At 37.4% G+C, this 26,476-nt stretch overlaps 1 protein-coding gene across 4 annotated transcripts in view; it reads left to right on the top strand.

Annotated features, from left to right (window-relative positions):
- ZMYM2 (zinc finger MYM-type containing 2) overlaps nucleotides 1-26,476 on the top strand; it is a 61,437-nt gene that overhangs the window by 16,976 nt on the left and 17,985 nt on the right. For 3 of the 4 annotated variants that reach the window (XM_065902358.1, XM_065902359.1, XM_065902357.1), the window contains exons 4-13: nucleotides 1,018-1,874; nucleotides 5,923-6,208; nucleotides 7,586-7,751; nucleotides 8,514-8,726; nucleotides 11,024-11,095; nucleotides 15,982-16,132; nucleotides 16,590-16,705; nucleotides 19,399-19,515; nucleotides 21,488-21,638; nucleotides 23,814-23,986. In XM_065902358.1, coding sequence (XP_065758430.1) covers nucleotides 1,018-1,874; nucleotides 5,923-6,208; nucleotides 7,586-7,751; nucleotides 8,514-8,726; nucleotides 11,024-11,095; nucleotides 15,982-16,132; nucleotides 16,590-16,705; nucleotides 19,399-19,515; nucleotides 21,488-21,638; nucleotides 23,814-23,986 — 2,302 coding nt within the window. The remainder of the gene's footprint in view (nucleotides 1-1,017; nucleotides 1,875-5,922; nucleotides 6,209-7,585; nucleotides 7,752-8,513; nucleotides 8,727-11,023; nucleotides 11,096-15,981; nucleotides 16,133-16,589; nucleotides 16,706-19,398; nucleotides 19,516-21,487; nucleotides 21,639-23,813; nucleotides 23,987-26,476) is intronic. The other variant, XM_065902360.1, reaches the window with a different exon arrangement.

The following is a 26,476-nucleotide window of genomic DNA, read 5'->3' as shown; positions in this document are numbered from 1 at the left end:
AATATTTTCCTAGGACTATTGTAACAAATTACCACAAACTTGGCAGTTTAAAGCTGAAAGTCATAAGTCAGAAATTGGTGGCCTGGGGCTCAAGCCAAGGTGTCACCAGAGCTGAGCTTGCCGGGGAGGCTCTGGGGAGGGTTCGCTCCTCACCTCCTGTAGGTTTTGGTGCTGCGACATGCTGGGCTGTGTCGTTCCCTCTCTGCAGCCGCCTCTGGTCTCAGTGCCTGTCGTCTCCTCCACCTCTTGATGGGGTACAAGAGGTGTGTGCAGGACCCACCCAGCCAAGCTCATTTTGAAGTCCTTTCTCGTCATCATCTCTGCACAGACCCCCTTTCCATGTGAAGTAACAGTTATAGGTTCCAGGGCTTAGTATCTGATGTCGTCAGGACTGTTATGCAGCCCGATAGATGGACACGAAGGGCAGGGCAGTGGGCATTTACGCTTTGTGGATGCGATTGACAAAGATTTCAGATTCTCAGAAGGATTTAATCACGCAGCTACATGGGAGCCAGGGAATGTGAGAACAGTGGATTTAAAAAAAATAAAAGATAAGATAAGGAAAGTTGGAGATTAAATCATGTCATTTTAGTTCAGTACAGTGAATAAGTGGAATAAATATCAAGAGGAGATTGTCATGATCAGATTTTAGTTATTTTTTTGTTCACATGTGTGTGGAGTGATTTATCTATGTTTTCAGTGTTAAAATTTATAGGGTGGGCAGTGGTAGAGAGGAGGAGGTTGCAAATATACTGAATATTCTTATTGAAAATTGTATAATTACCTGTATTTTTATATTGCAACAAGTTCACATGTTAAACTATATGAAATGATTAGTGAATGAGGGAACATCACAGAGTGGATATCAAATTTTTCCTGGATCATCGATAAGAATCGTTGTCACTTAGAGTAAGAAAGAAAGTAAAAGTACCTTCAAAAAATTCTTTGAATTTGAGTCACATCAAAAGCCATATACTGACGTTTGTAATGTGTGTCTTCTTTCCATCTCCTTAACAGGTTCTTTGGCATGGACACAGGTTCAGCAGGAGGATTAGAAGTGACTGATCAGACTCCTGTTCTATTGGGGAGGACGGCCATGGCAGCTAGTCTCACGGATGTAGGAAATTCGTTTAGTGGACCACCTAATCCTTTAGTGAATAGATCTAATAAATTTCAGAGTGCATCAGTGGAAGACGATGATGATGTTGTGTTTATTGAACCAGTACAACCACCTCCTCCTTGTGCACCAGTGGTGGCTGATCAAAGAACCATAACATTTACATCATCGAAAAATGAAGATCTGCCAGGAAATGATTCCAAAATTCTTCCTTCCTCAAAAGAATTGGCTTCTCAGAAGGGGAGTGTAAGTGAGACGATCGTCATTGATGATGAGGAGGATATGGAAACAAATCAAGAGCAAGAGAAAAATTCCTCCAATTTTATTGAACGGAGACCATCCGAGTCTAAAAACAGAACCAATGATGTGGATTTCTCCCCTTCCAGTTTTTCAAGAAGTAAGGTAAATGCAGGAATGGGTAATAGTGGTATCACCACAGAACCAGACTCTGAGATTCAGATCGCTAACGTTACGACCTTAGAAACAGGCGTCGGCTCTGTGAGTGATGGCCAGTTAGAACACACTGACGGGAGAGACATGAACCTGATGATCACACACGTAACATCCCTGCAGAATGCCAGCTTGGGAGATGTCTCTAATGGACTGCAGTCAAGTAATTTTGGTGTTAATATGCAAACATACACCCCGTCTTTAACTTCACAGACCAAGACTGCAGTAGGACCTTTCAATCCTGGTAGAATGAATGTGGCAGGAGACGCGTTTCAGAATGGAGAGTCTGCAGCTCATCACAACCCTGGTAAGCAGTAAGGGTCCTCTCCCGCTCCCCCTCTAGGGGTTGTTTACAGGCAGATTCTTCTTTCATTGTCCTAATTGGTGCTACTTTGGTTAGTTTACTTATGTAAGGTGTGTTAATTCTATTGACTTTCAAATTTTAAGTAATAAGAGATGTAAAACTATGTATGTAATATTTCTCTGTAGAGTATTAGAAAATTAATCAGAACAAAATAGTCTTTATATTCACCATACTCAAGTCTAATGATTTGGCATCCTATTTGTCATGTACTCGTTTTATGCTCGTGTGTTTTTAATGGTATGGTTTTAATGTGCAAATTGAGAACGAAAAGATACTTAGTACATGTGAGGAGCAAAATCCTGTTGTGTAATTGCATTTAGATTTGTGTTTAATTTTGACTGCCTGATTTTAATTTTTACTTATTAGCACTAATTTTTTTTAATATGTAAAGATTGGTAAATTTCTTGACTCTTTGAAAATACTTTTCTGCAGGCAGCTTTACTCTGTGGAAGCTGTGAGAAGAGTTCTGTGCCTTTTCCCGACCATATCAGGCCTGCCTGTCTCTGTACCTTCTCTTCTTAGGCTTCATCATTTGAAGCTTGTTAGCAACTTTATCAGCCTCGGATTGTGGGGAATAATAAGAAATGACTGAAGCCGAGGCTGTGTAAAATGTTTTATGAAATGCTGGTTGTTTTTCTTACTTATTCTTTTTGGTTATGAGAGTAATATCTAATTACTGAAGGATATTTGGAAAATCCATAATTAAAAAACGGGGTTGGGGGAACCCTTATAGGTGATTAAGGTTACCTACCACTGTTGATAATGGTTTGAGTGGCTAGTTGTCATTCTTTCTCCCTTCTATTTCTTAACTTGATTGAGTGCAGTTCTTCATAATGTTCCATCTTGTTTTCCCTCCGCTTAATGTGGCTCTGTATTTTTTCATACCACTAAAATTGTTTATACATGAAAGTTGTAGTGACTGCACAGTGGGTTTCGTTATACCAGTCGCCATATTTGGCTTTTACACTATTTTCCTTTTTTGCTGTTGTTGGTATATGATGAACTTTTTCCCCCTCAAATTTCTGATGATTTCTTAGCATTTACTCCTAGAAGTAAAGTTAATGGGTCAGATAAAAAGGTGTTCTAGTTTATAGTGATTTTGAAAAAAGTATGTTTCTTAATACTCAGTTTTGAAAAATTCTAATGTCTCCCAAGACCATTTCCCCTTGTATGTATTTACATATATTTGTTGGTAGGTCATTGATGTGTATATGTGTATGTGAATTTGTGAGAGCATTTTTAAGTTGTGGAAATAGTTTGTCATGCTGCCTTCTGGAAAGGTTTTACCAATTTAAACTGCTATCAGCTGTATATTAGAATGTCTTTCCTTCTGGCTCACATAAAAGTTTAAGACTTATTAATAGTCAAATTAGTTTCAAAACAGCTATTTTGTCTCTTATAATTTTAAATATATTAAAAACATATGAAAAAGAACATAGTGTGTAGTCTTCACTGTTGAGGATGGTACATTTAATTGTAATCTGAGATTGCAGGTTAGGACTAGCTTTGCATACTTTCCCTTCCTCCCGCCCCTTTAAATACCTAACAGTAGATCTTTAACTTTTGACCATATCAAGAGTATATGTTTGATTTTGTTAATTCTCCATTTAGTTCAATTTCAGTTTTTCGTATTTAACTCTTAAGAATATTCTTATCCATGTGTCTTGGGACCCCTAGTACTTGAGGACTGTTGCTGAGTCAGGGAATGTCCAGTGTGTGCATCAGAAAGCCAGACAGATACACCTCTTGCCCCTGAGTTTACAGATTAGTTCTTGTGTGTATCGGTGGTCTGTCTTTGTAATGGAGAATTACAACATCCTGGCTGTTTATGGTGGCTCTTAGACTAATGATGACTTTGGCAAATTAACCTCTATTCCGTGATGTCCCTTGTATAAAGCAGAGGCTTCAGACAGAATGCTTAGGTCCCTTCCATTCCTAAAAATGTGTTGATGTTGGAGGAGGTGAAAATTTGAAAGTAGGGGAAATGTAAGAGCTAAAGGAGCTACTGTGTTTAGTTTACAGGGCCTAAAACTAAATTGAAAAAAATGTGCCATTTTTCAAAATCAAGTTAATAGATGATTTTAGATTTAAATAGGTTCCTTTAAGTATATATTCAATGAGAACCCTACAGAGTTGAAAATTATAAGGAGCCACTATTTTTGTTGTAAAAGCTATTCTTTCTAACATATATTTAAATGAAATTTTTGTTTGACGGCCCTTCATGAGATGAAACTGCCATTTCAGTGATTTGCATTCTTTGTGTTCATTAGTATTTTTACCTCTTTAAAACCGGCCCTCATGGTAGCAGGGTGACAGGATTCTGGAATCTCTGTTTACTGTCTGTATAAAGTATGGATTTATTTGGAGGGGTTTGTGGATTCAGGTAAAATTTGAATAGCAGTGTATGTAGCTCCTGGAAACCATTTGGTCAGTGGACTGGTCAGAACCAGGAACTTACCCTCTTTAAGGTTTTGATAGTAAAGAAATGTCTTCATACTATATAAATATATTTGTACTTTGTTTTTCACATGAAAAGACATCTTTTTTGTATGGAAGTTCAAATTTCACAAGGAGCTCGAAAGGAAAAATATTACAAGAGAACAAAGTAGTAGAAGTTAGAAGCACTAGCTTGAAAAGTTTCAAAATGCAAAATGTTAGCAGTATTGGTATTGCTACAGTCTATGGGATTGCAAAAGAGCTGGACACAACTGAGCAACGGAGCACGCACACACGCATTGGTGTTGCAGCGGGAGGCTGTGGAGCGGTGACCAGCGGTGGGCTGGAAACTCACTTCTCATCCCACTGAAGCGGACTGTGAAGGAGAGAGGGGTGGACCTCTGCTCCCCAGCGTTGGGCTCCCAGCTCTCAGTGCCATGCCCGGTAGGCTGTGCTGCTGGCAGGGGCAGCACCCCTGGGTGGTGGTGCATTGGTCCCCACGTCTGTGTAACACTCTTGATTTCTTTGATATTATGTGATGTACTTAGAGGCCATGGAATGAAACATGTATTTGGAAAAGCTGTTCTCAGAAAGATTTATTTATTTATTTTGAATATTTATTTTATTATTTTTTTTTCCCATTTATTTTTATTAGTTGGAGACTAATTACTTTACAGTATTGTAGTGGGTTTTGCCATACATTGACTTGAATCAGCCATGGATTTACATGTGTTCCCCATCTCGATCCCCCCTCCCGCCTCCCTTCCCATCCCATCCCTCTGGGTGCACCAGCCCTGAGCACTTGTCTCATGCATCCAATCTGGGCTGGTGATCTGTTTCACCCTTGATGGTGTACTTATTTCAATGCTATTCTCTCAGAACATCCCACCCTCGCCTTCTCCCACAGAGTCTAAAAGTCTGTTCTGTACATCTTTGTCTCTTTTTCTGTTTTGCATATAGGGTTATCGTTACCAAGAAAGATTTATTTTAAAATTTTTATTTTTTAATTTTTCTGGCTGTGCCCTGCAGCCTGTGGGATCTTAGTTCTCTGACCAAGGATCAAACCCATGCCCCCTTGCAGTGGAAGCATGGAGTCTTAACAGTGGACTACAAGGGAAGTTCCTAGAAAGATGTTTTGAGTATAATCATTTGTAAACTTTATCAAACCTATGTTATATTTGTCAAAGGTTCTGGTTGATCAAGATTTTATTATACTTTTATGTTGATATATGTGTTCCTTGCTTAAAGTCATATTCTTAAGTTCTTCCTGTTTAATAACTAATGGCTAATACTTTTTAGTGCTTCTATATGCCAGTCACTGGTTTTAAAACCATGTATTATCTCATTTAAAGTTTCCATTTGCAGTTGAGAGACGAGTTAGGTGCCAGGTGAGTAACTTCACGCGGGGCTGGTAGGTGATGAAGCCTGCATGTTAGCTGTGTTGACTCCAAAGTTATGCCTTTGACCGTCCGCTGTACTGTGCCTTCCTGATGTCTGAAACGTGTACAGAATGTTTCTCTGATACAGATTTCAATGTGTGTGTGTTTTTTTTTAGATTCTTGGATCTCCCAGTCAGCATCCTTTCCCCGTAATCAGAAACAGCCAGGGGTGGATTCTTTATCACCAGTGGCCTCGCTTCCTAAACAGATTTTCCAGCCTTCTGCCCAACAGCAGCCCACTAAACCAGTTAAAGTCACTTGTGCAAACTGCAAAAAACCTCTACAGAAGGGACAGACAGCTTATCAGCGAAAAGGATCAGCTCACCTCTTCTGTTCTACCACCTGCCTTTCTTCCTTCTCTCACAAGCCTGCTCCAAAGAAACTTTGTGTTATGTGTAAAAAGTAAGGTTTACCTTTCAACATATTTCCATGTGGTTGAATATTGGTGATATAAAATTTGAGGAAAATTGTTTTAGAGGTGAATTACCGTGTTTTAAAATGCATAAGCTAAGCCAGGCTCAAATTTGTAGAGCATTAGAGTGTTCTCTGTCAAGCTGCGGTGGTTCAGGAATAAGAGCCTCCTACTTGGATGGGCTTTGGGTTGATTTAGATCCTAATTTTATCTGTGATCTCCATTGCACTTCTTGAGTTTGTAAAAATACATACTTGCTCATTTACATTACTAACTATAAGAATTTAGTTCTAGCCTGATAAAATTCTTAAGCAGTTTATGTGTGACTAGTTTTGTATTAAAATAGGTAAAAATTTAGAGTACTTTCATGTTAAGATTGTTTAAAGTTGACAGAACTTTAGTTATTGTATGCATTTATTTATGTTTGTCTTAAATGTTAGGTCATTTTTTAATATTCACCTTTTGATGACTCAGGTACCAATTTTTTGACAGCCTTGTAGTGAATCCTCTCCTGCTGTTTCTACGTCTGGCCTCACTAGTTAAAAATGAGATGAATACGGCATGTTCTGTACAAGGTCAAGCAGGTGGATTTTCTGTACTATCTCTTGAGCAGCCCATGTTTGTGAAGATGTTTTAGATCTTAGAAATTTGAAAAGGGCTGAGTGCTCTGTGTAAGTTTAGTAAATTCAAATATTGGTGCAATTGTTATACATTTTTTGGTTGCTTTACAGTAATAGACTTGCATACAATAGTGTAAGACCTGGAAATTCAGAATTAAAGGAAAATTTCGAAAGTCATCAATGTGGTTGTTTCTTAACATTTTTAATTGTAGTTGAGAGCTGTACAGAATGGTCAGTGGAGTTATTCTGGGTTATGGAATGTATTTAAATTTACTTTTGCTCTCTAAAAGGATGTTGTATTCCTGTGACCTAGATTCCTCATGCTTTCTGCTTACCTGGAGAGGAAAATTGCATTGGTATCATAATTTATACCACAGTAAATTAGGCCTTGACATTAAACTCCACGTTTATAACAAATTTTTTTTTTTTTTTTATTAGCTGGAGGCTAATTACTTCACAACATTTCAGTGGGTTTTGTCATACATTGATATGCAAAATTTTTTTTAAAAGTGTTTCCAGTGTCTGAAAACCTTGTTAAGGAGCTTGAAGATGAATTGAGTGGTGGCTGGGGTTTAATAGTACTGCTTCTCAAGCTTCTGTGTTCATCATATTTTATGAACCAAGAGTTTTTACATAGTAAAGGTGATTTAATGAATCTAAAAATGGTTCCAGTTTATGGAAATTAAAAATGTCACTTACTTTTTTTATATTTATTTTTAAGTAGAGCTTGACTTTGCTGCTTTTCAGAGATATAACTACAATGAAAGGAACCATTGTTGCTCAAGTGGACTCGAGTGAATCCTTCCAGGAGTTCTGTAGCACATCTTGTCTGTCTCTCTATGAAGACAAACAGAATCCTACTAAAGGAGCTCTGAATAAATCAAGATGTACAATTTGTGGTAAACTAACAGAGGTTTGTATTTCTGTGCTTTATCACTTAGTTCTGATTAATAGGAATGTTTTTGACTTTAACTGTTAATGATATATCATCAGTGTGTGTTTCCTTAAAAGTGAGGGTGTATGAAATCTGTCTTATAACTGTCCCTTTATGCAGTTATGAAAAAATTGAAATATAGCATCAGTTGACTTTTTCCTTGAAGTTGGGAGCACTCACTGACAAAACCATAGTGTTTAAATGGTGCTAACCTTCAAACAAGAGGCAGCAAACAATCTTGCCTAAGCAGTGAAATAAGTGGTGGAGATATTTCTGAGGATTTCATTAAACATATATTATGGTTTTGGCATTTGATGAAATAAAAAGAAATCTGTGTATCCATTCTTATTTGAGTTATTTATAATTGTTCTACCTATTCTGTATAGCAATGTACTTTATTTATATTTCCGTTTGGATTTAGCTAAAGATTTCTGATCTGTTTTAGAAGTTTTATACTAATACTACCCAGACTGGGTTGTTTCCTATCACTTATAGAGACCTCTAGAGAAACTTGTATTATGATCCTGCTGGTCCTCCCAGCCTCCTACCATATGTGTATTCCGTGTGTTTATTAAAAAAAAGTTTAAAATAATAATGAAATGTACTTTGTTTTGCCCTTTGCCTAAACAAACCTTACACAGAAAAATACAGGCATTTTCTTTCTGTTGGAGCACCTTGTGACTTAAAAGCTACATGTTGTGTATTTGTGTTTTAAAATTTTGCTTGTTGTTTTCCTTTTAGATTCGCCATGAAGTTAGCTTTAAAAACATGACTCATAAGCTGTGCAGTGACCATTGCTTTAACAGATACAGGATGGCTAATGGCCTTATAATGAACTGCTGTGAGCAGTGCGGCGAGTACCTGCCCAGCAAAGGAGCTGGAAACAATGTCCTGGTTGTTGATGGTCAGCAGAAGAGATTTTGCTGCCAGAGTTGTGTCAGTGAATACAAGCAGGTAATTCACCATTGGTTTGAGTGTGTTTTTAAATTGCTGTAATAGTTTTACTCTTAACAGCGTTTAGTAACCAGATTTATCTTGGGATCTCATTTAGTTCCATTATTGTCTTAACATCTTAGAGATAACCTTATCTCAGATAAATGTGGGAATATATGTAGATAGTTGGACATAAGGTTGTGATTTAACCATAGGTAAATGCTTACCAAAGTGATTCTTGTTTTGAATATTTTTTGGGTGGTAGAGAGGGGTCACAAACATGATTTTTCAGATTGTTAATGCTTAGAAATGATTATCTTATTTCATTTGTAATGTTAATTTGAAATTTAAGATGTTTTTGATTTAGTTTGTTTTTTAATGATTTCAAAAGTCAGAAGTTGGCCCCCATTTCTTTCTTCTGTTGGTTCCTACTTATTCTTTACACATATCAATTTTTAATAGTATTTTCTTTTCTGTTTTTTCTGAAAAATTAAGGAAATAATTTGTTCTTAGTTTCTCTCTTTCTCCTATACAAAAGGGAGCATACTGTATGTGCTTTACTGTACATTTGTATCTTGGACGCATCCCCGGTCAATGTATTCCTTATTCTTCTTCTTTTCATGGCTTAGTTTTTAGGTATTTTGTGAGCTGGTTATTAAGCCATTGTTTAAAATTAAGTTTGAGAAACTTATAAATTCCATTTGTATTAGTCTGCTAGGACTGCCATAACAAAATACTGAGGGGTTCAGACAGCTGAGAATTTTCTTTCTCACAATTCTGGAGACTAAAAGGTCAAAGTGCCCTTCCAGGGTGATTTCTGGTGAGGCCACTCTGCCAGACATGTAGGGAGCCTTCTTTCTGTGTCCTCATGTGGTCTTTCCTCTGTGCTTAGGAGACAGAGTGTCCTGTAGGACTTGATTTAGTCTTGACTGCCTCCCTAAAGCCCCTACTCCAGATAAAGTCTCATTGGGAGTAAAGGCTTAAAGATAGTGTATTTGGGGTGGAGGGAGACACAGAGTATTGAAAACAAGGAAAATAAATACTTAAAACTTAGAAATTCCTAATTATTTTACTACATTTTAATGTTATCTGTACTCTTGAAGTTATTTCCATGACTATTTGTATGGTGGCAATATTGTACGTAACGGAGGGCATCCATGTCTCCCTCCCCAACTTCATGTTCATTTTTTGCTGGTGCCGTGTGGATTATGGTGCTTCCTTTCACTTCCCAAGAGCCAGTGGTCACCAGTATACAAGACAATACTGGGCTGACTGTTGTTTATTTGATTACTTTGCTGTGGATGGTATTGCATTATCTTCATTGTTTTGCTGCTCCAGATAAGCGATGGTAAATAACCTGGCACAGGCACAGCTCAGAGATGATTTGGGTTCAGTTCCAGACCACTGCAGTAGATTGATTGATTGACTGACTGAAAATCGCTCACTAGTGTCTGATTCTTTGCGACCTCAGGGACTATATAGTCAATGGAATTCTTCAGGCCAGAATACTGGAATGGGTAGCCTCTCCCTTCTCCAAGGGATTTTCCCAACCCAGGGATCAAACCCAGATCTCCTGCATGGCAGGCAGCAGAACAAATAATAAAGCGAGACTTAGTCTACTAAGTGTGCAAGTAGCATCATGTACATACTTTAGTTAAAAATACTGACCATCATCTGAGCTTACTTTTCTATAGGATCATTAAAGTTATGTGATAATTAATCTGTAAGCTGGTCATTCACACTAGGATAGAGCAGACAGGCATTTGTAAAGTTCAATGAGGTTGTTTTAAGTCACAAAATAGGTAATTAAGAATCAGCTTTTACAGGTTGCTTGTTGACCTTCCAGTCTGGGAGCCTTTCTTTATATCTTTTTATATGGACCTAGAACCTATTAGACAGAGTGAAGTGAGTCAGAAAGAAAGATAAATATCATATTCTAACACACATATACGGAATCTAGGAAAGTGGTTCTTAAGAATTTATTTGCACGGCAGCCTTGGAGAAACAAGACGTAGAGAACAGACTTATGGACATGGGGAAGGAAGGAGATGGTGAGATGTATGGAAAGAGTAACATGGAAACTTACATTATCATATTAAAATATATAGCCAATAGGAATTTGCTGTATGGCTCAGGAAACTCAAACAGGGGCTCTGTATCAACCTAGAGGGCTGGAATTGGGAGGGAGATTCAAAAGGGAGGGGATGTTTGTATACCTATGGCTGATTCATGTTGAGGTTTGACAGAAAACAGCAAAATTCTGTAAAGCATTTATCCTTCAATAAAAGAAAATAAAGCATTTTAAAATCTTCTTTTAGGTAGGTAGCCATCCAGGCTTCCTGAAGGAGGTTCGAGATCACACACCGGACTCTTTCCTCACGCAGCCTGAGGTAAGTGGGAGTGTGGCCTGTCCACGGCCTCTATATGACACATGCTGCTACTGCCTTATTGTGTGTGTGAGAATCATGTCCGTTTGGAAGCATGTTAACATTTCTGAACTTAAAATCTGTTATGATGATGATTGTTTTCTTTATCTCTTCAGACAAACTTTCATTTCACTAAATATTATGTGTTTTCTTGTGGTGTATGGTGTATTCTATTGCTTTTAGGTATTTATGTTATTAAAAATTAGTTTAAGATACAGATTTTTAACTCATAGTCCTTGACCACAGTGAGCATTTAAAGGTAGAATATTAAAGTCCTTTTCTTGGACCTACCTGAAAGTGGGGGAAAAACCCCTTTCTTTCAAAAACTGTTTCCAAATCTATATTTGTTAAGCTGCATGAGTAAATTTGTATTTGAGTAATAAATGTATACAATTAATAGTAATTAAAATTGTAGTATAGCAATCAAAATAAGACATTTTTAGTTAATCTAATACTGCTGTTTGATTCATGTATATAGACCTTATTCAAAATTTGTTCATTAATGTCTGTTACAACAAATTGGAAAAAAAATTTATATAACCTAATCCAGGGTCATAAGCCATTATTTAAATAAACCTTTTTTTCAGTTTGTCCCTCTCTTCTGAGACCCTAGTTCCAGGTGTGCTAGACTTCCTGTTCCTTCCCTTGGTTGCAGTGGTTCATTTATTGAGGTTTTTTAAAATCATCTTTTCCTTTTTGCTTCCTTGTAGAGACTTTCTGTTGTATCTTTGGTTTTACTGGTTTTACTCATCTTTTCTAACCGACTGTTAGTTCTGTGTGGTGTAGTTTTTGGCTTGGCTTTTGTGTCATCTCTATAGGTTCTGTCTAGGTCTTTTTTATGTCCTCTATTTCTGGCCTCATTATGTTCATGTTGTTCCTGCATGAGTTTCTTGAGTATATCAGCATATTTATCATAGTAGCTCTTTTCATAGCTTTGCCTACTCATTTCATATGTCCTTTTTATATAAAATTTCTGTGTTTTAGAGAGTTAAACAGTGGCCCTTTATATCCACAGGTTCTGCATCTAATGGATTCAATTGATTGAAAATGTATGGGGGTGGGGGTGTGGCAGAAAATTCCAGGAGCTTCAGAAAATCACAAGTTAAATTTGCTGCACACTGCCAGCTGTTTACATAGCATTTACATTGTTTTAGTTATAAATAATTGAGGGAGATGTGCATACTATACCATTGTATATAAGGGACTTCTGAATTGGTCCCTGGTCTGTCTGGTCCCAAGGTCTTTTGTGACCTTGATATTTCTGAGAACTGCAGGACAGGTGGTGAACCGCCCTTGAGTTAGGTTTGTCTGCTGTTTTCTCAGGATCACACTGAAGTGGTGCATGGTGGGCACGAATACCTTGGCAGCAGTACACGTCCTTGTGCAGCATCAGACCAGCAGGCATGTGATGTCTGCTGTCCGCTCTTGTGCGTTGGCTTGGCTCACTCGGTCAGGGGGTCATTATCCCATGTCTCCAGGGCAGTTGCTGTTTTTCCCTCCATATATAAGTTATTTTGAGGGGATGTATTTTATACTGTGTAAATACCATGTTGCTCAATAAACTTTTCACTATTTTTAGCATCTGTTATCAATTAGAAAAATTCTAAAAATTGCAAAACTAGTATATATATTGAAAGAAAACTTGTAAACTATACAGTAGTGAAGAAAAGTCAAACATGATGGTGTGTAAATTTTTTAGATCTTTATTTTTCTGCACAAACATCTTGCAACATGAAGGAAGAATTTCAGGGTTTTTTTTTAATGCATGAACTACAAGGTTTGCTTGAATTTATCTCTTAATCTTCACTTAGTGTAGAAATTAGTATAATATCATGTCATTGTTGACAGTTTACCACTGCCTCTCCACAGATTTAGTTCTTCACTATTCTTATGCTTTGGACTCCTTTGGTAACATGGTTAGATGGATTCTCAGAATGCTGTTAGATGCGTAAATATAATATCTATGATTACAAATAGGACCAGTTATTCAAAATATAGTTATAAAAATATTAAATGAAATGTGATTTATGCGCATGGTATTGATGCATTGAGTAGTAAGGTATAGTGTTTAATAACTACAGTGTTTTTTGAGGTTGACATCTGTGATACATTGATACACCTGCCAGTATAGATAAAAAGTTGGGAATTTTTATTTTTGGCAAAGTCACATGTTCTGCTAACTAATGTGGTTTATTGCCTCTAATTGGAATGAAAAACAAAGCTACGTTGGTTGGTTGGATGTTAATTAATTCAAAGGGGTATGTTTCTCCACGCAGTGTTGTGGACACAAGTTAGCTTTCAGTTGTTTCTGGACGTGGCCAGGAGTTGGTTTTATGCAGCCACACACATGCCCATTTCCTGGGTTAGATTCTCAGTTACAAGTTCATCCAGCTTTTATTGCACCTACCACTGCTGTCCACTCCCTTGGTTAAAAATGTAATAAATGAGATATTTTGCTTATATAGTAAAGGAAAAAATAGGGGAAAGTTTTGGAATCATGTGATGGATTTTTATATTCATGTGGAGTTGGCTAATAAGGCACTTTGTTTCAATTAGTAGACTGGAAATGAGTCCATTTGCCACAAACACCCCATTATTTTTACCTTTTACACCAGTGCTGTTTCAATCAGATCTACCTCGTACTTTTTTTTTTTTACTGAATTTATAAGTAGATTTCCCCCATGCTTGAATGGGGAATGTAATAATTGTGAATTTGTTTCACTTAATTTTGTTCCTTAAACCACTCAGTGCATATTTATAGAAGCTTGAAGTTTAAATATTATTATGTTGATTGTTTACACAGGAAGCAGAGAAAACGCGGCATGGCAGTGTATGTCTTTTTTACTAATACTCTCCCGTTAGGTGGGCCCTTTCAGAGTTGAAGTAGTGGCAAATGTAAAGGTGGCTGTTAAAGTGTTCTCAGTATTGATGATTCTGTCTCAGTGTCTTCATACAAAACTATTTCTTAGTGGGGACCAGTTGCTTAGCTTCTTGTTAACCCAAGTTAATTGGTCTACTTTTTATTGGTATGTCTTAAAAGTTACTAATTATTGATACTTAGCCATTCTGACAGTGAACTCATTGTCAACTTGAAGGATATTTGTAATAAGTTAAAACATGTAGTGCAGGTTAGAGTGGATTATTGGGCCTCGGTTATGTTGGTAACAAGACAGTTCTTTCTAGGAGCTGCCTTGTGGAGGTCTCATGTCCACTGCTGGGAGCCACTTTGCTTTTCTCTGTGTAGATCTGTGACACAATGGCAGGTGTCTGGTATTTTTAGTAGTCCTTATATGTGCTGTGGTGCCAGATTTTAAACATTCTTTTCTTTTTTCCTTGTCTTACTGATTTTTTTCTTCCAATATAAAATTTAAATTATTGGGCTCCAGGAAAACATATTTCATTCCAAACAAAAAACCAGCCTTTTCCTCTATTGTCCTGTAACCTTGGGAGAATCATAATTAGACTGAACAGGTTTGCAGTTATTCTTATTTTTTTCCATGTTAGCATTCTTTTGCTGTTGGTAAGTTTTTCCGGGTTTTCTTTTTTTGAGACTTTCAGAGATTGAATAAGGAGATGAGTTGGTTTCCACTTTGAGAAGTTTATGGCTTCCTTTAGGTGTTGTTTGAGTAAATAAGGAACCAGTATGAATATGACATGCATTCCTGGAATGTAACTAGCTGTTTCCTTGTTACTTTTCCATTTATTATATGCTGAGGAAGTTTTCCTCTTTTATCAATGTTGTTTTTGCCTAATGTTTTTACCTTCAGTTTATTATTTTGTTTTCTCAATTCCTGTGGCATTTGTGAAATTTATTCATGCAGTTTGGTCATTTTTTTTTATTTCTGGCCTGGTTGTCATTTTCCCCTGACATCTCTTATTCATTTGTCCATGAATGTCCTGAGGCCTTCTTATATCATCGTATTATATTGCGTGGTGTTGGGTGTGAAGATAAGGGAAACAATCTAAACATCACGTGGAAGGACGGATGCTCAAGTCCCTGCCATGTGATGAGCTTGTGTCTGCAAAGGCAGAGGACTGAAAAGATGATTACTTTTGTGTCATGAAATGTGACATTTGATGTAACTGATTATGATAGTTCTGTTACCACTCAGAGAAAAACAGCAAATGAAAGTTGCACTTAAAGATTTACCTTTAGTTTTATTTGACGTCAAGGTGTTTCTTGTACACACAGACATACCAGTTCCTCTGGGTGCGTTGTTGGAGACTGTGCAGCGATACTGCTTTTGTCCAGTATGTTCCAGAGTGGGCCTCCTTTGCCTTCCCTCCTTCACTCTCTCCTTGTTTTCTGGCAGTATTCACGTTTGGCATAATTGACTTTATATTACCTATCGACATAATTATTAACTTTAATAACCAAAAATAATTTTGAATGAAGTTTTTTTTAATTTAAAAATGTAAATATTTCTATGTTTTATGTTGGTTGAATGAGGTTTTAAATGCAGTAGAAGCGTGGTAAATCAGTTTTAAGGGAAGTGTCAGAGTGCTTGAAACAGCAGCAGCTCAATGGAAAAAATATTTAACATCTTCAAGTTATTCCTTTGAAGGACTGTAGTTGTTTGATTATTAGGATTCATTAATTTCTTCTACCATAAGATGAGGAAGTGTGTCATCATGGTGAACAGATAAACAATTTGCCTTAGATTTTCAGTTTCTGTTTACTTATGTGTAATGATTTGGTTTAACTTAATAGGGAAAACCACTATTTTTGAAGGAGACTTAGCTTAAGCCTGATTAGAGGTGAATAGAATTGTTTTACAGAGAGAAAAAGTATAATGAAAAATACTTTTCTAGTTAAATTCTTAATTTTCTTTTTATGTTTCAAATTTTAGAAATATGGAAAACTGACCACTTGTACTGGTTGCCGAACACAATGCAGGTTTTTTGATATGACTCAGTGTATAGGTCCTAATGGGTATATGGAGCCATATTGTTCAACGGCTTGCATGAACAGTCATAAGACAAAATATGCAAAATCACAAAGTAAGTTTCAGGTATTTGGAAAGTTTAAGAATTTTAATAACAATAATTTCTTAGCTATTTCTCCTCTTTTTATGCTCATTTTAAACCACATAAATGATTTATTTTTATCATCACACTAAATTTTGTTAATGTAAAAAATTTTTAATGGTTTTGATCATTTAGTTTTTAAATTATTGGTGGAGTTCTGTCCATGTCTGTGTTCTTAGCTAAAATTGTTTTTCCATTTAAACATTATCTAAAACTGAGATTGTTTCATGTATCTGTGTATGTTGTAGAGACATGGTATCAGACTCTTTTATGACAGTAGTTTTTTAAGGTGCAACTAATCTCAGAAATTAATAAAATAATAGTATATAGAAAGTTTCATTAGTAGATGAGTCTGAGAGGTCAATTAAAATTTTTAGGGAAAACCTTGGCTATTTCATAAAAAATTTGATATATACTTTTTCTCTCTTAGGTTTGGGAATTATTTGCCATTTTTGTAAGCGGAACTCTTTACCTCAGTATCAAGCCACAATGCCTGATGGAAAGTTGTATAACTTTTGCAATTCCAGTTGTGTGGCTAAATTCCAGGTTTGTTCTTTATTTTGCTTAATGCTTCTGATAAAATATAGGTAGAAAATAAACAGTGTGACATACTTCATTTGCATTTAACACGCTAAGTTTTACGTGGTTTTGTTGACAGTCAGATTGGAGGGTGGAGATTCTGGAGCTACAGCAGGTGTGACTTTACCAGTGATCTACTTAGTGTGGTTACTCAAATTGGCTTCTTAACTGTTACTTGTGATACTGATCTTGAAGAAAAATATATTTTAGTTATCAATCTTTAAAACAAAAGGGTAAGTGGTCTAGCCAGCAAAATCGAGTTCATTTGGGAATAGCCAACCAGGAAGCGCCACAGACAAGTCTGGAGAGCAAAGGAGGGTTAGGGTTGCCTTGGGAGTGGTTTTGAGCCCAAGTTTCCTGGAGGCTGGTGAGAATCTGAGTTGTTGCTGGCCGTGGAGACAGTCTCCCTCCTGCTGGGGTCTGTGGGGTGAGCCGACCAGGCTTCTTGGCTCTGTTTTTCAGTGAGATTTTTCTTGATTCATTTTCATACAGTGTCATTGTGCTCAGTGCCTGCTGTGCAGTGTGTTCTTAATGGAGGGCTTGAGTAGCATCTGACTCTTAAGGGGGTTCTATTTTGTGCTAAGTGGATGAAAAAGTAGGACGTGAAGAGGTACCTGGAATAACACTCAAGTTTGGCCTTGGAGTACAAAACAAAGACTAATAAGAGTTTTGTCAAGAGAACATGCTGATCATAGCAGATACCCCTTTTCCAAAAACCCAAGAGATGCCTGTATACATGGACATGACCAGATGGTCAGTACCGAAATTAGATTGATAATATTCGTTGCCGCTTAAGATAGAGAAACTCTGTACAATCAGCAAAAATAAGATCTGGAGCTGACTCAGATCTTGAGCTCAGATCATGAGCTCCTTATTGCAAAATTCAGGCTCAGATTGAAGAAAGTAGGGAGAACCACTAGACCATTCAGGTATGACCTAAATTAAATCCCTTATGATTATACAGTTTAAGTGACAAATAGACTAAAGGGATTAGATCTGATGGAGTACCTGAAGAACTATGGATGGAGGTTTGTAACATTGTACAGGCAGGCAGTGTACATCCAAAATAAAAATAAATGTAAGAAGGTAAAGTTGTCTGAGGAGGCCTTACAAATAGCTGATGAAAGAAGAGAAGAGAAAGGTATACCCTTCTGAACTCGAGTTCCAAAGAATAGCAAGGAGAAATTAGAAGGCCTTCTTAAGTGAACATGCAAAGAAATAGAGGAAAACAATAGAATGGGAAAGACTAGAATCTCTCCAAGAAAATTGGTGACATCAAGGGAATATTCCATGCAAAGACGGGCATAATAAATGACAGGAACAGTAAAGACCCAACAGAAGCAAAAGAGATTAAGAAGAGTTGGCAAGGATACACAGAAGAACTATACAAAAAAGGTCTTAATGACCCGGATAACCATGATATGTAACTCACCTTGAGTCAGACATCCTGGAGTTTGAAGTCAAATAGGCCTTAGGAAGTATCACTGCGAACAAAGCTAGTGGAGGTGATGGCATTCCAGGTGAGCTATTTCAAATCCTAAAATATGATGCTGTTCAAGTGCTGTACTCAGTATGCCAGCAAATCTGGAAAACTCAGCAGTGACCACAGAACTGGAAGGGGTGAATTTTCATGTCAGTCTCAAAGAAAGGCAATTCCAAAGGATGTTCAAACTACCTCACAGTTGAGCTCATCTCACATGCTACCAAAGTAATGCTCAAAATTCTCTAAGCCAGGTTTCAGCAGTATGTGAACCGTGAACTTCCAGATGTTCAAGCTGGATTTAGAAAAGGCAGAGGAACCAGAGATCAAATTGCCAACATCCACTAGATCATAGAAAAAGAAGGGAGTTAAAAAAATTTTACTTCTGCTTCATTGACTATGCTAAAACCTTTGACTGTGGATCACAACAAACTGTAGAAAATCTTAAAGACATGAGCAAACTCATGTTTGCTTATCTCACTTCAACCTGTAAGTCCTTTTAACTTTTTAAAAGTGTAATGAAACTAAAATTCCTGGTTTTCCATTTGTTGTTCAGTCACTCAGTCATGTCCGACTCTTTGTGACCCTATGGACTGCAAGTACTCTAGGCTTCCCTGTCCTTCACCTTCTCACAGAGTTTGCTGAAACTCATGTCCATTGAGTCAGTGATACCAACGAACCATCCCGTCCTCTGTTGTTCCCTTCTACAAATCTTTTCCTCCCCAACATTGCATGTAAAAAACATCAATTGAGAAAAATTATGAAAAGACTATTTTCACGGATACACTTGGAATGAAAATGATTGCAGTATCAGCTGTTACAGGCAGAGTTGGGAATTGGTTCTTCTGTTTCGTTACTGGTTCAGGACTTGGTGGAGTAACCTCACTATTTATTATTTGTTTATATTTTCTTAAAGAAAAAAATCACAGTTGAAGTTTATATTTTTTTTCTTTTTTCATCTTTAATAGAAATTGTGTGGTAAAAAATGAAATTCAGTTTCATCAAACTAAACTTAGTATACTAGTATTTTTAGACAAAATTCAAAAATGTCATTTTATATGTTGAGGAGATAACTTAAAGATGTGTATTATTTTCTGGATGTAGTTGATACTCGATGGTTGTCATAAATAAAACTTGTAAAACTGTCTCAGACGTGGTGTGTCTTTGTGCTCTGTTTTAGGCTCTCAGCATGCAGTCGTCTCCCAACGGCCAGTTTGTAGCACCAAGTGATATTCAATTGAAGTGCAACTATTGCAAAAATTCTTTCTGTTCAAAGCCAGAAATCTTGGAATGGGAGGCAAGTCGTGTTTCATTATGCATGCTATCTTCTGCTACAGTGAAAGTCTAGTATAGTAATCATGGCATTTTCATTTGAGCAACTATTTCTTAGTGAATAAGGATTTGTTTTTCAGGTTTATTGAAGACTGGATTATTTGCTTTTTTTTTTTTTAATGTGGGAATAGCACCAGGAAAGGACCTGTTTCTTTTTAAGTCAAAGAGCACACCAAGGTCATACTCCACATTGTGTTCATGGTAGTGTAAGGAGTCTTTGCTTGGCCACATACCTACAGTGTCTTCTGTGTGGAGTGTTGCTGTTCCCACCTCTCTCCCCACCCTGTATTTATAAGCGTTGTCTGTGAACTGTAGGATCTTATACTGCCTTAGGTTTATGTTGTCATGTAGCATTTTATAGTTGTGTTTTATCAAAGAATCCTAATATGAATTTTTTTTCCCCTTTCTTAACCACCCTTGTCTTCACCGGTGTATTAATTTACCTTGTCATATCTTTTCGCCAAAGTAGAAACTCTGAGCATTAACGTTTGTTTTGGAAAGGGACTGTAAGGCGTGGATGGAGGGAGGCAGAGAGGGAGGGACAGGGTGGCCCTGGCTAGATGTAGCTTCTTGAACTTTGTTCACCTGCAGTCATTCTTTCATGTTTTCGAGGGCATGGAGTGTGTGATAAGATGGTCATAGGATGTAGTGCTAACAGCTGCTGCCCTTGAGCCAAACCTACTAGTGGCTCTTGACTCGTCCCTGGTGTCTTAGTCTAAGGCAGAACGGGTCCCCAGAACGGGACCATGTGATTTCTGAAGTACTTTGGAAATCTGAGGTTGCATTATTTAGCCCCTAAATTTTTTTTGTTTTGCTATTTTGTTTGGTGCTGTCTTAAGAGCATTTAAACTGGTCATTCTTTGAGACTATTATCTACACCAGTGATGGTCTTCAGTGACTGTTCCCCTCTTTAAATCACAGCAGTAAGGGCATTAGGCCCGTAGGAGGGAGTGAAGGGGTGCCAAAGGAGGAGAGGAGGGTGCATAACATAGCTCACACAGGAACCGAGGGCCCTGCACACACTGGGCCTGGCGACCCAGGTGAGCAGGGTCCCCACAGCAGCCCCAGGCTGGTGCTGCCCACTCTGTTCCCAGCTGTGGGTCTTTACACGAGGCTGAGTGAGCCTGTCCCGCAGGCCTCTTGCTTCTTGTCCCATGGTTGACAGTGAGGCTTCTGGGGCAGCTCGTCTCACTCCTGGGGTTGTTTCCAAAACCTTGGCCTTTGTCCCCTTGGTCTTCAGATAGTGCTGTGAGTATCAGGCAGATGGTCTGGACCTCGTCTCTGTGCTCTGTAATAAGAGAGGGAAGGCTGCCGTCCTGGACATGTTACCTTACCCCTGCTCAGCTGGCTACTTGCGAAGTCACTCTGGCTCTGGTTGGTTTGGGGACAGGAGACACAACTTCGTTAATTATTAACCTGCTCCACTCAAGGGAACCAGCTCAGACTGGGCACACACTGTGCAGTAGCCCCTAGTAGGGGCCACTGTTACTGTTAATGCTGTGGCAGGAATGCGACTGAGCCTTCTTGACTGTACTCCACAAAGAATACTTCTTTTTGAGTGAAAATCATATTATTGTCCTAGTCTTATCTTTTTGTAGCTTACCCATGTTGTACCTTCCTTTGTTTTCCCATTTCTCCAGTTTTGTTAGCAACACTGGACTGCCACCTTTTCTTAGTGATACTTGCACTTTCATTCTTTCACTGAGTAATTTTAGGGTAGTTAATGGTATTGAATTTTGTGGAGCTATGTCTAAATACAGCAGTGAATTAGTTAAATTAGGTGTCTGTGGCCTATTATAGGAAATGTATCACTAAGGATTATAACATTAAGTAGGTAATGATTTAACTTTGTTTCTGTAAAAGTGGCTTGTTTATTTCTTAAACTTGTTATTGAGGTGGTTGTCATATACTTACCAAGGTTCCCATTGTGCATTTAGAACAAAGTTCATCAATTCTGCAGCAAAACTTGTTCAGATGACTATAAGAAGCTGCATTGCATAGTTACATATTGCGAATACTGTCAAGAGGAGAAGACTCTTCATGAAACAGTAAATTTCTCTGGCGTTAAGAGACCTTTCTGTAGTGAAGGCAAGTGTATATACAGTGTTGTTCATAACTTTCATTAATATTTAATGTTAATTTTTTGCCAAAGTATTTTTGAACTCTATCACTACATATGTTTAGAGTAGCGGTACAATTTTAGTATAGCTGAACAAAAAAATTGTTTGCTTTTCTACTGTCACTAATAGGATAGATAGATAGATCGATTGATCTCTGGGCCTCACAGTATTTGATCTCTAAGAATTTGATAACATGTTTTTCCATTACAAGGAAGTTTTGAGAGTGAAAAAAAGAAAAGTATTGCCACAACAGGTCGTTTCTAAACAGGCAAATAGTGATCTGAAGGTTGATTTTCCAGGTGAATTAGTTACTGTCCACTGGCTCCATTCCCTGCCCAGTTGACTGCTGGTCTGCAGAGGTACTCCCTGTACCAGTGCGGGCATCACCACAGCCAGAAAAGACCTCCAGGTTTTCAGTCTGGGAGGCCAGGGAGATGCTGGCCCTGGTTACAGTACATCCGGGAATCCTCTTTCATGTATAGTTTTTGCTGCTCTGGTGCCAGGCGGCAGGTTATAGATATGAACTCCATTTCTCATTCTGATTCTCCAGAGGTAGGAATCAGGATTGTAGCTATGGGCTTTGGACTCTTTATTTATTATTTGTGGCTCTCCCTTTCGATTCTTTGGCCCCAGGCACTGGACTCTGCTTTCCTACCTGCTGTCCTTATCTATTATTTCCCAGTTTTTTTCCCCCCCCTTCTTCCTGGATCCTCTTTTTCTATAGATACCTTCTGCTGGTTAGAGGTGAGAGCAAGGTTGGGAGATCCTAAATGCAGTAGAGAGTGACAGCAGTATCAGAAGACTCTCAGTCCATCATCAGGCATCTTCAACACACGAGCCCATGACTCCAGGCGGCACTGCCTACAGCAGGCATTCCTGCACATGTGGGTCCAGCCCCGTGGAGAAGAGCAGTCACGATTACTGTGAAGATTGAAGCTTAATGAAAAGTGACATACGCTTCATTGAAAAGAATGGCTAAATTAATTTAGTTTTTCTACCTGAATTTTTGTGCAGTGGCAGTATCAGTGATTCACAAGTCGGAACATGTCCTTGTCAAGGGCTAGCACATACATTAATGGTCTTGTACCGTTTGGATTATGTGGATTTTATGGAAATGAGGGACAAGTAGCAACAAATAGGTAATTGACATTGAAGAACATAATTTTCAGTTAGAGGAACTTATAACTTTGGGCAATAAAAGGTTAAAAGGGATGTGTATTTTTTTCTGTTTAATAATATATTTTGTGCTTTCTCTTAACTACACCTAGTTCTCTGCTGGAACCTGTCAGAAATAACAAAACATGTAATACCTGGTACTACCATCAAAAGCTAGTTAGAAAGATAAAGCTAATAAAGGTAAAATATTAAACATGTTTTAAAATATTATTCACAGTAATAGAAAAGAAGTCATAAGGATGGTTCATAAATAATGGCCTAGTAAATTACATAGGAAACAGCTGCCGTCCTTATTAAGAGTAGGTAGGATTTCGTATATACAACAGCAGAAGTTCATTTTTATGTGCACATCATGAGTAGAAGTGTGAAGATTATTTAATCCTTATAAAGATACAGGGAGTAAATAAGATTTAAATGTAAGTTAAAATAATGTATTTATATAGTAGGTAAAGGAAGTGTTTTAATAAAAGAATAGAGTAACACTGCTCTTTTGGGCAAGTCGTTAAACCAGTTTTACTTCCCTGAAGGTCCTTTAGGGTGACAGACCACTTGTAAGGTTAGAGACTTGAGCTAAAATGCCTGTTTAGCTGAATGTCTGCTCAGTGCCTCTCAACAGTCTCCATGTTTCAGTTCTCTAAATGCCCATTTGTGCTGTGTTGATAACACTCAAGCAGGATTATATTGCACAGAGCAGGTATAACAGTTCTGAGTCATTACCAGATTTGAAAGCCTTACTACATTAATTATTTGAACCTGCATGATATTCTAAATCTAATATTCCACTCTCTGTTCCACTGTTCACAGGCTGGTGTTGATCACAGTAGATTTCACAGTTTTGATCAGGAGAGAAAGAGGACTTTATGAATTTATAAACACTTTCTAAAGCCAGTGATCTATTTGACATGTCAACTCTTTCTTACCTTAAAAATCAGTTTTTGTTTTAATATTAAAACCTTATATTTTTCAGGCTGCAAACTGTTGTACAAACAGGACTTTGCAAGGCGTTTAGGACTGAGGTGTGTGACTTGCAATTACTGCTCTCAGCTGTGTAAGAAGGGGGCGACAAGGGAGCTGGACGGCGTGGTGCGGGACTTCTGCAGCGAGGAGTGCTGCCGTCGCTTCCAGGACTGGTACTACAAGGCAAGTACCCCTGCCGGCCTCACTCCAGCCTTGAGGCATCACTCCCTCAGCAGGGTGTGTCTTTGTTTGCAGGCTGTTTAACAACATGGAGTATTTATCTAAAGTTCGTGTGTCAATAGTTCACTAAACAGAAATATTTTTGATGACTTCTTTATCAATTATGAATATTGGCAGGTTATTGTTTTAGATACTCAGGATGTGTTTTAAAATATTATTCTCTCCCTCCCCCTTTAATTGTGGATCTTTGAAGAATTTCAAATGGAAAGGACGCTATGGATGAATAGAGACTAGAAACATTTACCTTGAAATTGTGAATACATATGTAAGTGTCTTAGAAATATCTACTTTTAAAAAAGTAGAAGAGAAGCCCCTTTTGGTCCATTGCTTTGATTTCTTTTTCAGTAAGAAAATGACTATAAATTTGGGGTTTATTTAGTCAAATAAAAACTTTTATTACCTGATGAAAACCATGTTAGTGCTAAAGCTTTGCTATTAATATAGTTATAAAGCACTTAAGGCCAGATGTCATTGTAACCTCAAATTTGTGAAATGCTGCTAAAGAAACCAACAATAAAATGGTTGAAACATGTACAGTAATTTAGTCTCTTAATGAAAGCTACTAGTGGTAAAGTGACACTACTTAAGAGAATTGTAGGAATTCTCAGTGTAGGTCTTGAATATACAGCTTGATATAGTAACAAGCATCTTTTAAAAAGAAAGAGAAAAGTGATACTTTACAAGTTGTCACAGGCAAAGATTTTGTTGCAGTTTTAAAGTTAGTTCACTATTTTACTGTTGTTTCTGACTATTTTAAGCTTTAGAATTAAGGTTCAGATTTTAGAAACGCACAGGACAACTACTAACTCACTTGAACACACATGCCTTTCTGTCTGAAGCAGCACCTTGTTACAGATGAGACGTCACTCAGAAGATGTTACTTCAGTGACTTTAAATGCTCAGTTTCAGTTTATCACACACAAATACACCTTTTCTTACATCATGTAGAGGTTTTAAAAATCTGTTTTGGATCATTTGAAAATAGTGAAGGTGTTTAGTGGCACGAATGTGGAAACTCCATTTTATTCTTATTGTCACCTTTTCCATCATCTGTTTTATTATTTGAGACAGAAGTTGTTACCATGTGGTACTAAGGATTTCCCTGCCATTTTATTATACAGATTTCTGCTGAATTGTGTAATTGTGAATTCAAAGCTTCAATTTTAAAAAATATCTTAGAGGATATTGCTTTCTGTTCACAGCACATTAACTGTATTTCTCTGCGGTTTCTTTCTTTGATTTGATTCTTTCTGTTCTCTTATAATTAAAATGTAGAAATCCTTTGGTTTCCTTTTTTCTGTTTGGGGAAGCAAAGAAGTATTCTTTGGCAGAAGACCAAGTTATTCTAGATGTCGTTTATTTAACGGATGATTGAAGCTCATGTTTTTATGTGCTCAATAATGAAATTTCAGTGAGGCAGTACATTTCAGAAAGTTGAAAAATTAATTAGTGACAGTTATGTTTAATGTCAGTATTCTATACATTAAACACATTTTAATTATTCCTTGCTTTATTTTAAACCCAGCATATCTTTGTATAATATATGACATAGCATTATTATAAACTGTCCTAATTGAGGAGGAGTAAAGGTACTTGTTAGAAGTTTGTGAGGCCTGCAGCAGTGGTGATCTTAATGTAATCAGTAGGATTACAGCCTACAAAATGAGGAGACTTGCCCCTCCTGATGGATCATTGTGCCCCTGTGGAGGCAGCCGGTACTGATTCAGAGTCGCTGCCTGTGAGTTTTCCCTCAGCCATCTATGTTTTCTGCACTTACCATGAGTCCACTTTATTCACTGTTACTGTCATGTGGTCATCTTGAAAATGTGTAAAATTGATTCCCAACCAAATTACATTTTCCTGAACCTCTCTTCCTTGCCACTTTTTAAATTTAAGAACTCAAAATTTTAGGTTTTAGTTAATTAAACAATGTGACCAGTAATCCATAAAAAATGCCTCATTAGGGAATGCTTACTAACAAGAGCAGGTAGCCCGGCAGAGCACACACACCAAGTTTCCACCTTTTCTTATCTTTCTTCTTCAGTTTGGGAGACCACCTAGAGTATAAATGGCTTTACATTTTTGTTTATTTAAGTATTTGATACTATTTAAAAATTTTTTCTGCCCATGTTTGTTAAGCTAGACAAGACATTTTGAATAATCTGTTCAGGTCTCTGTAGTGGTTTGCTTTTGGATTTAACATAGAGGTTAATTAAATACTGTCTCATCTAAACTACGATACAAAGACCATTGAAATCATGCAACCAGGAAATGCTGAGAGTAAAATTAATGTTTCTTTTTCTCCCAGATAACTCTTCAGAAGGAAATAGGTTTTACTTTTCCTCAAAGTTAATGTTTCCAGGCATAATGTGAAACCAGGTGGGAGGATAGTTCTTTTCATTCCTGTAAGTTTTAGATTTTTTGGAGAAAAAG

Source organism: Muntiacus reevesi, chromosome 11, assembly GCF_963930625.1.
Source record: "Muntiacus reevesi chromosome 11, mMunRee1.1, whole genome shotgun sequence".
In the NCBI taxonomy this organism is placed as follows: domain Eukaryota; kingdom Metazoa; phylum Chordata; class Mammalia; order Artiodactyla; family Cervidae; genus Muntiacus; species Muntiacus reevesi.
This window is presented reverse-complemented; position numbering and strand designations above follow the sequence as displayed.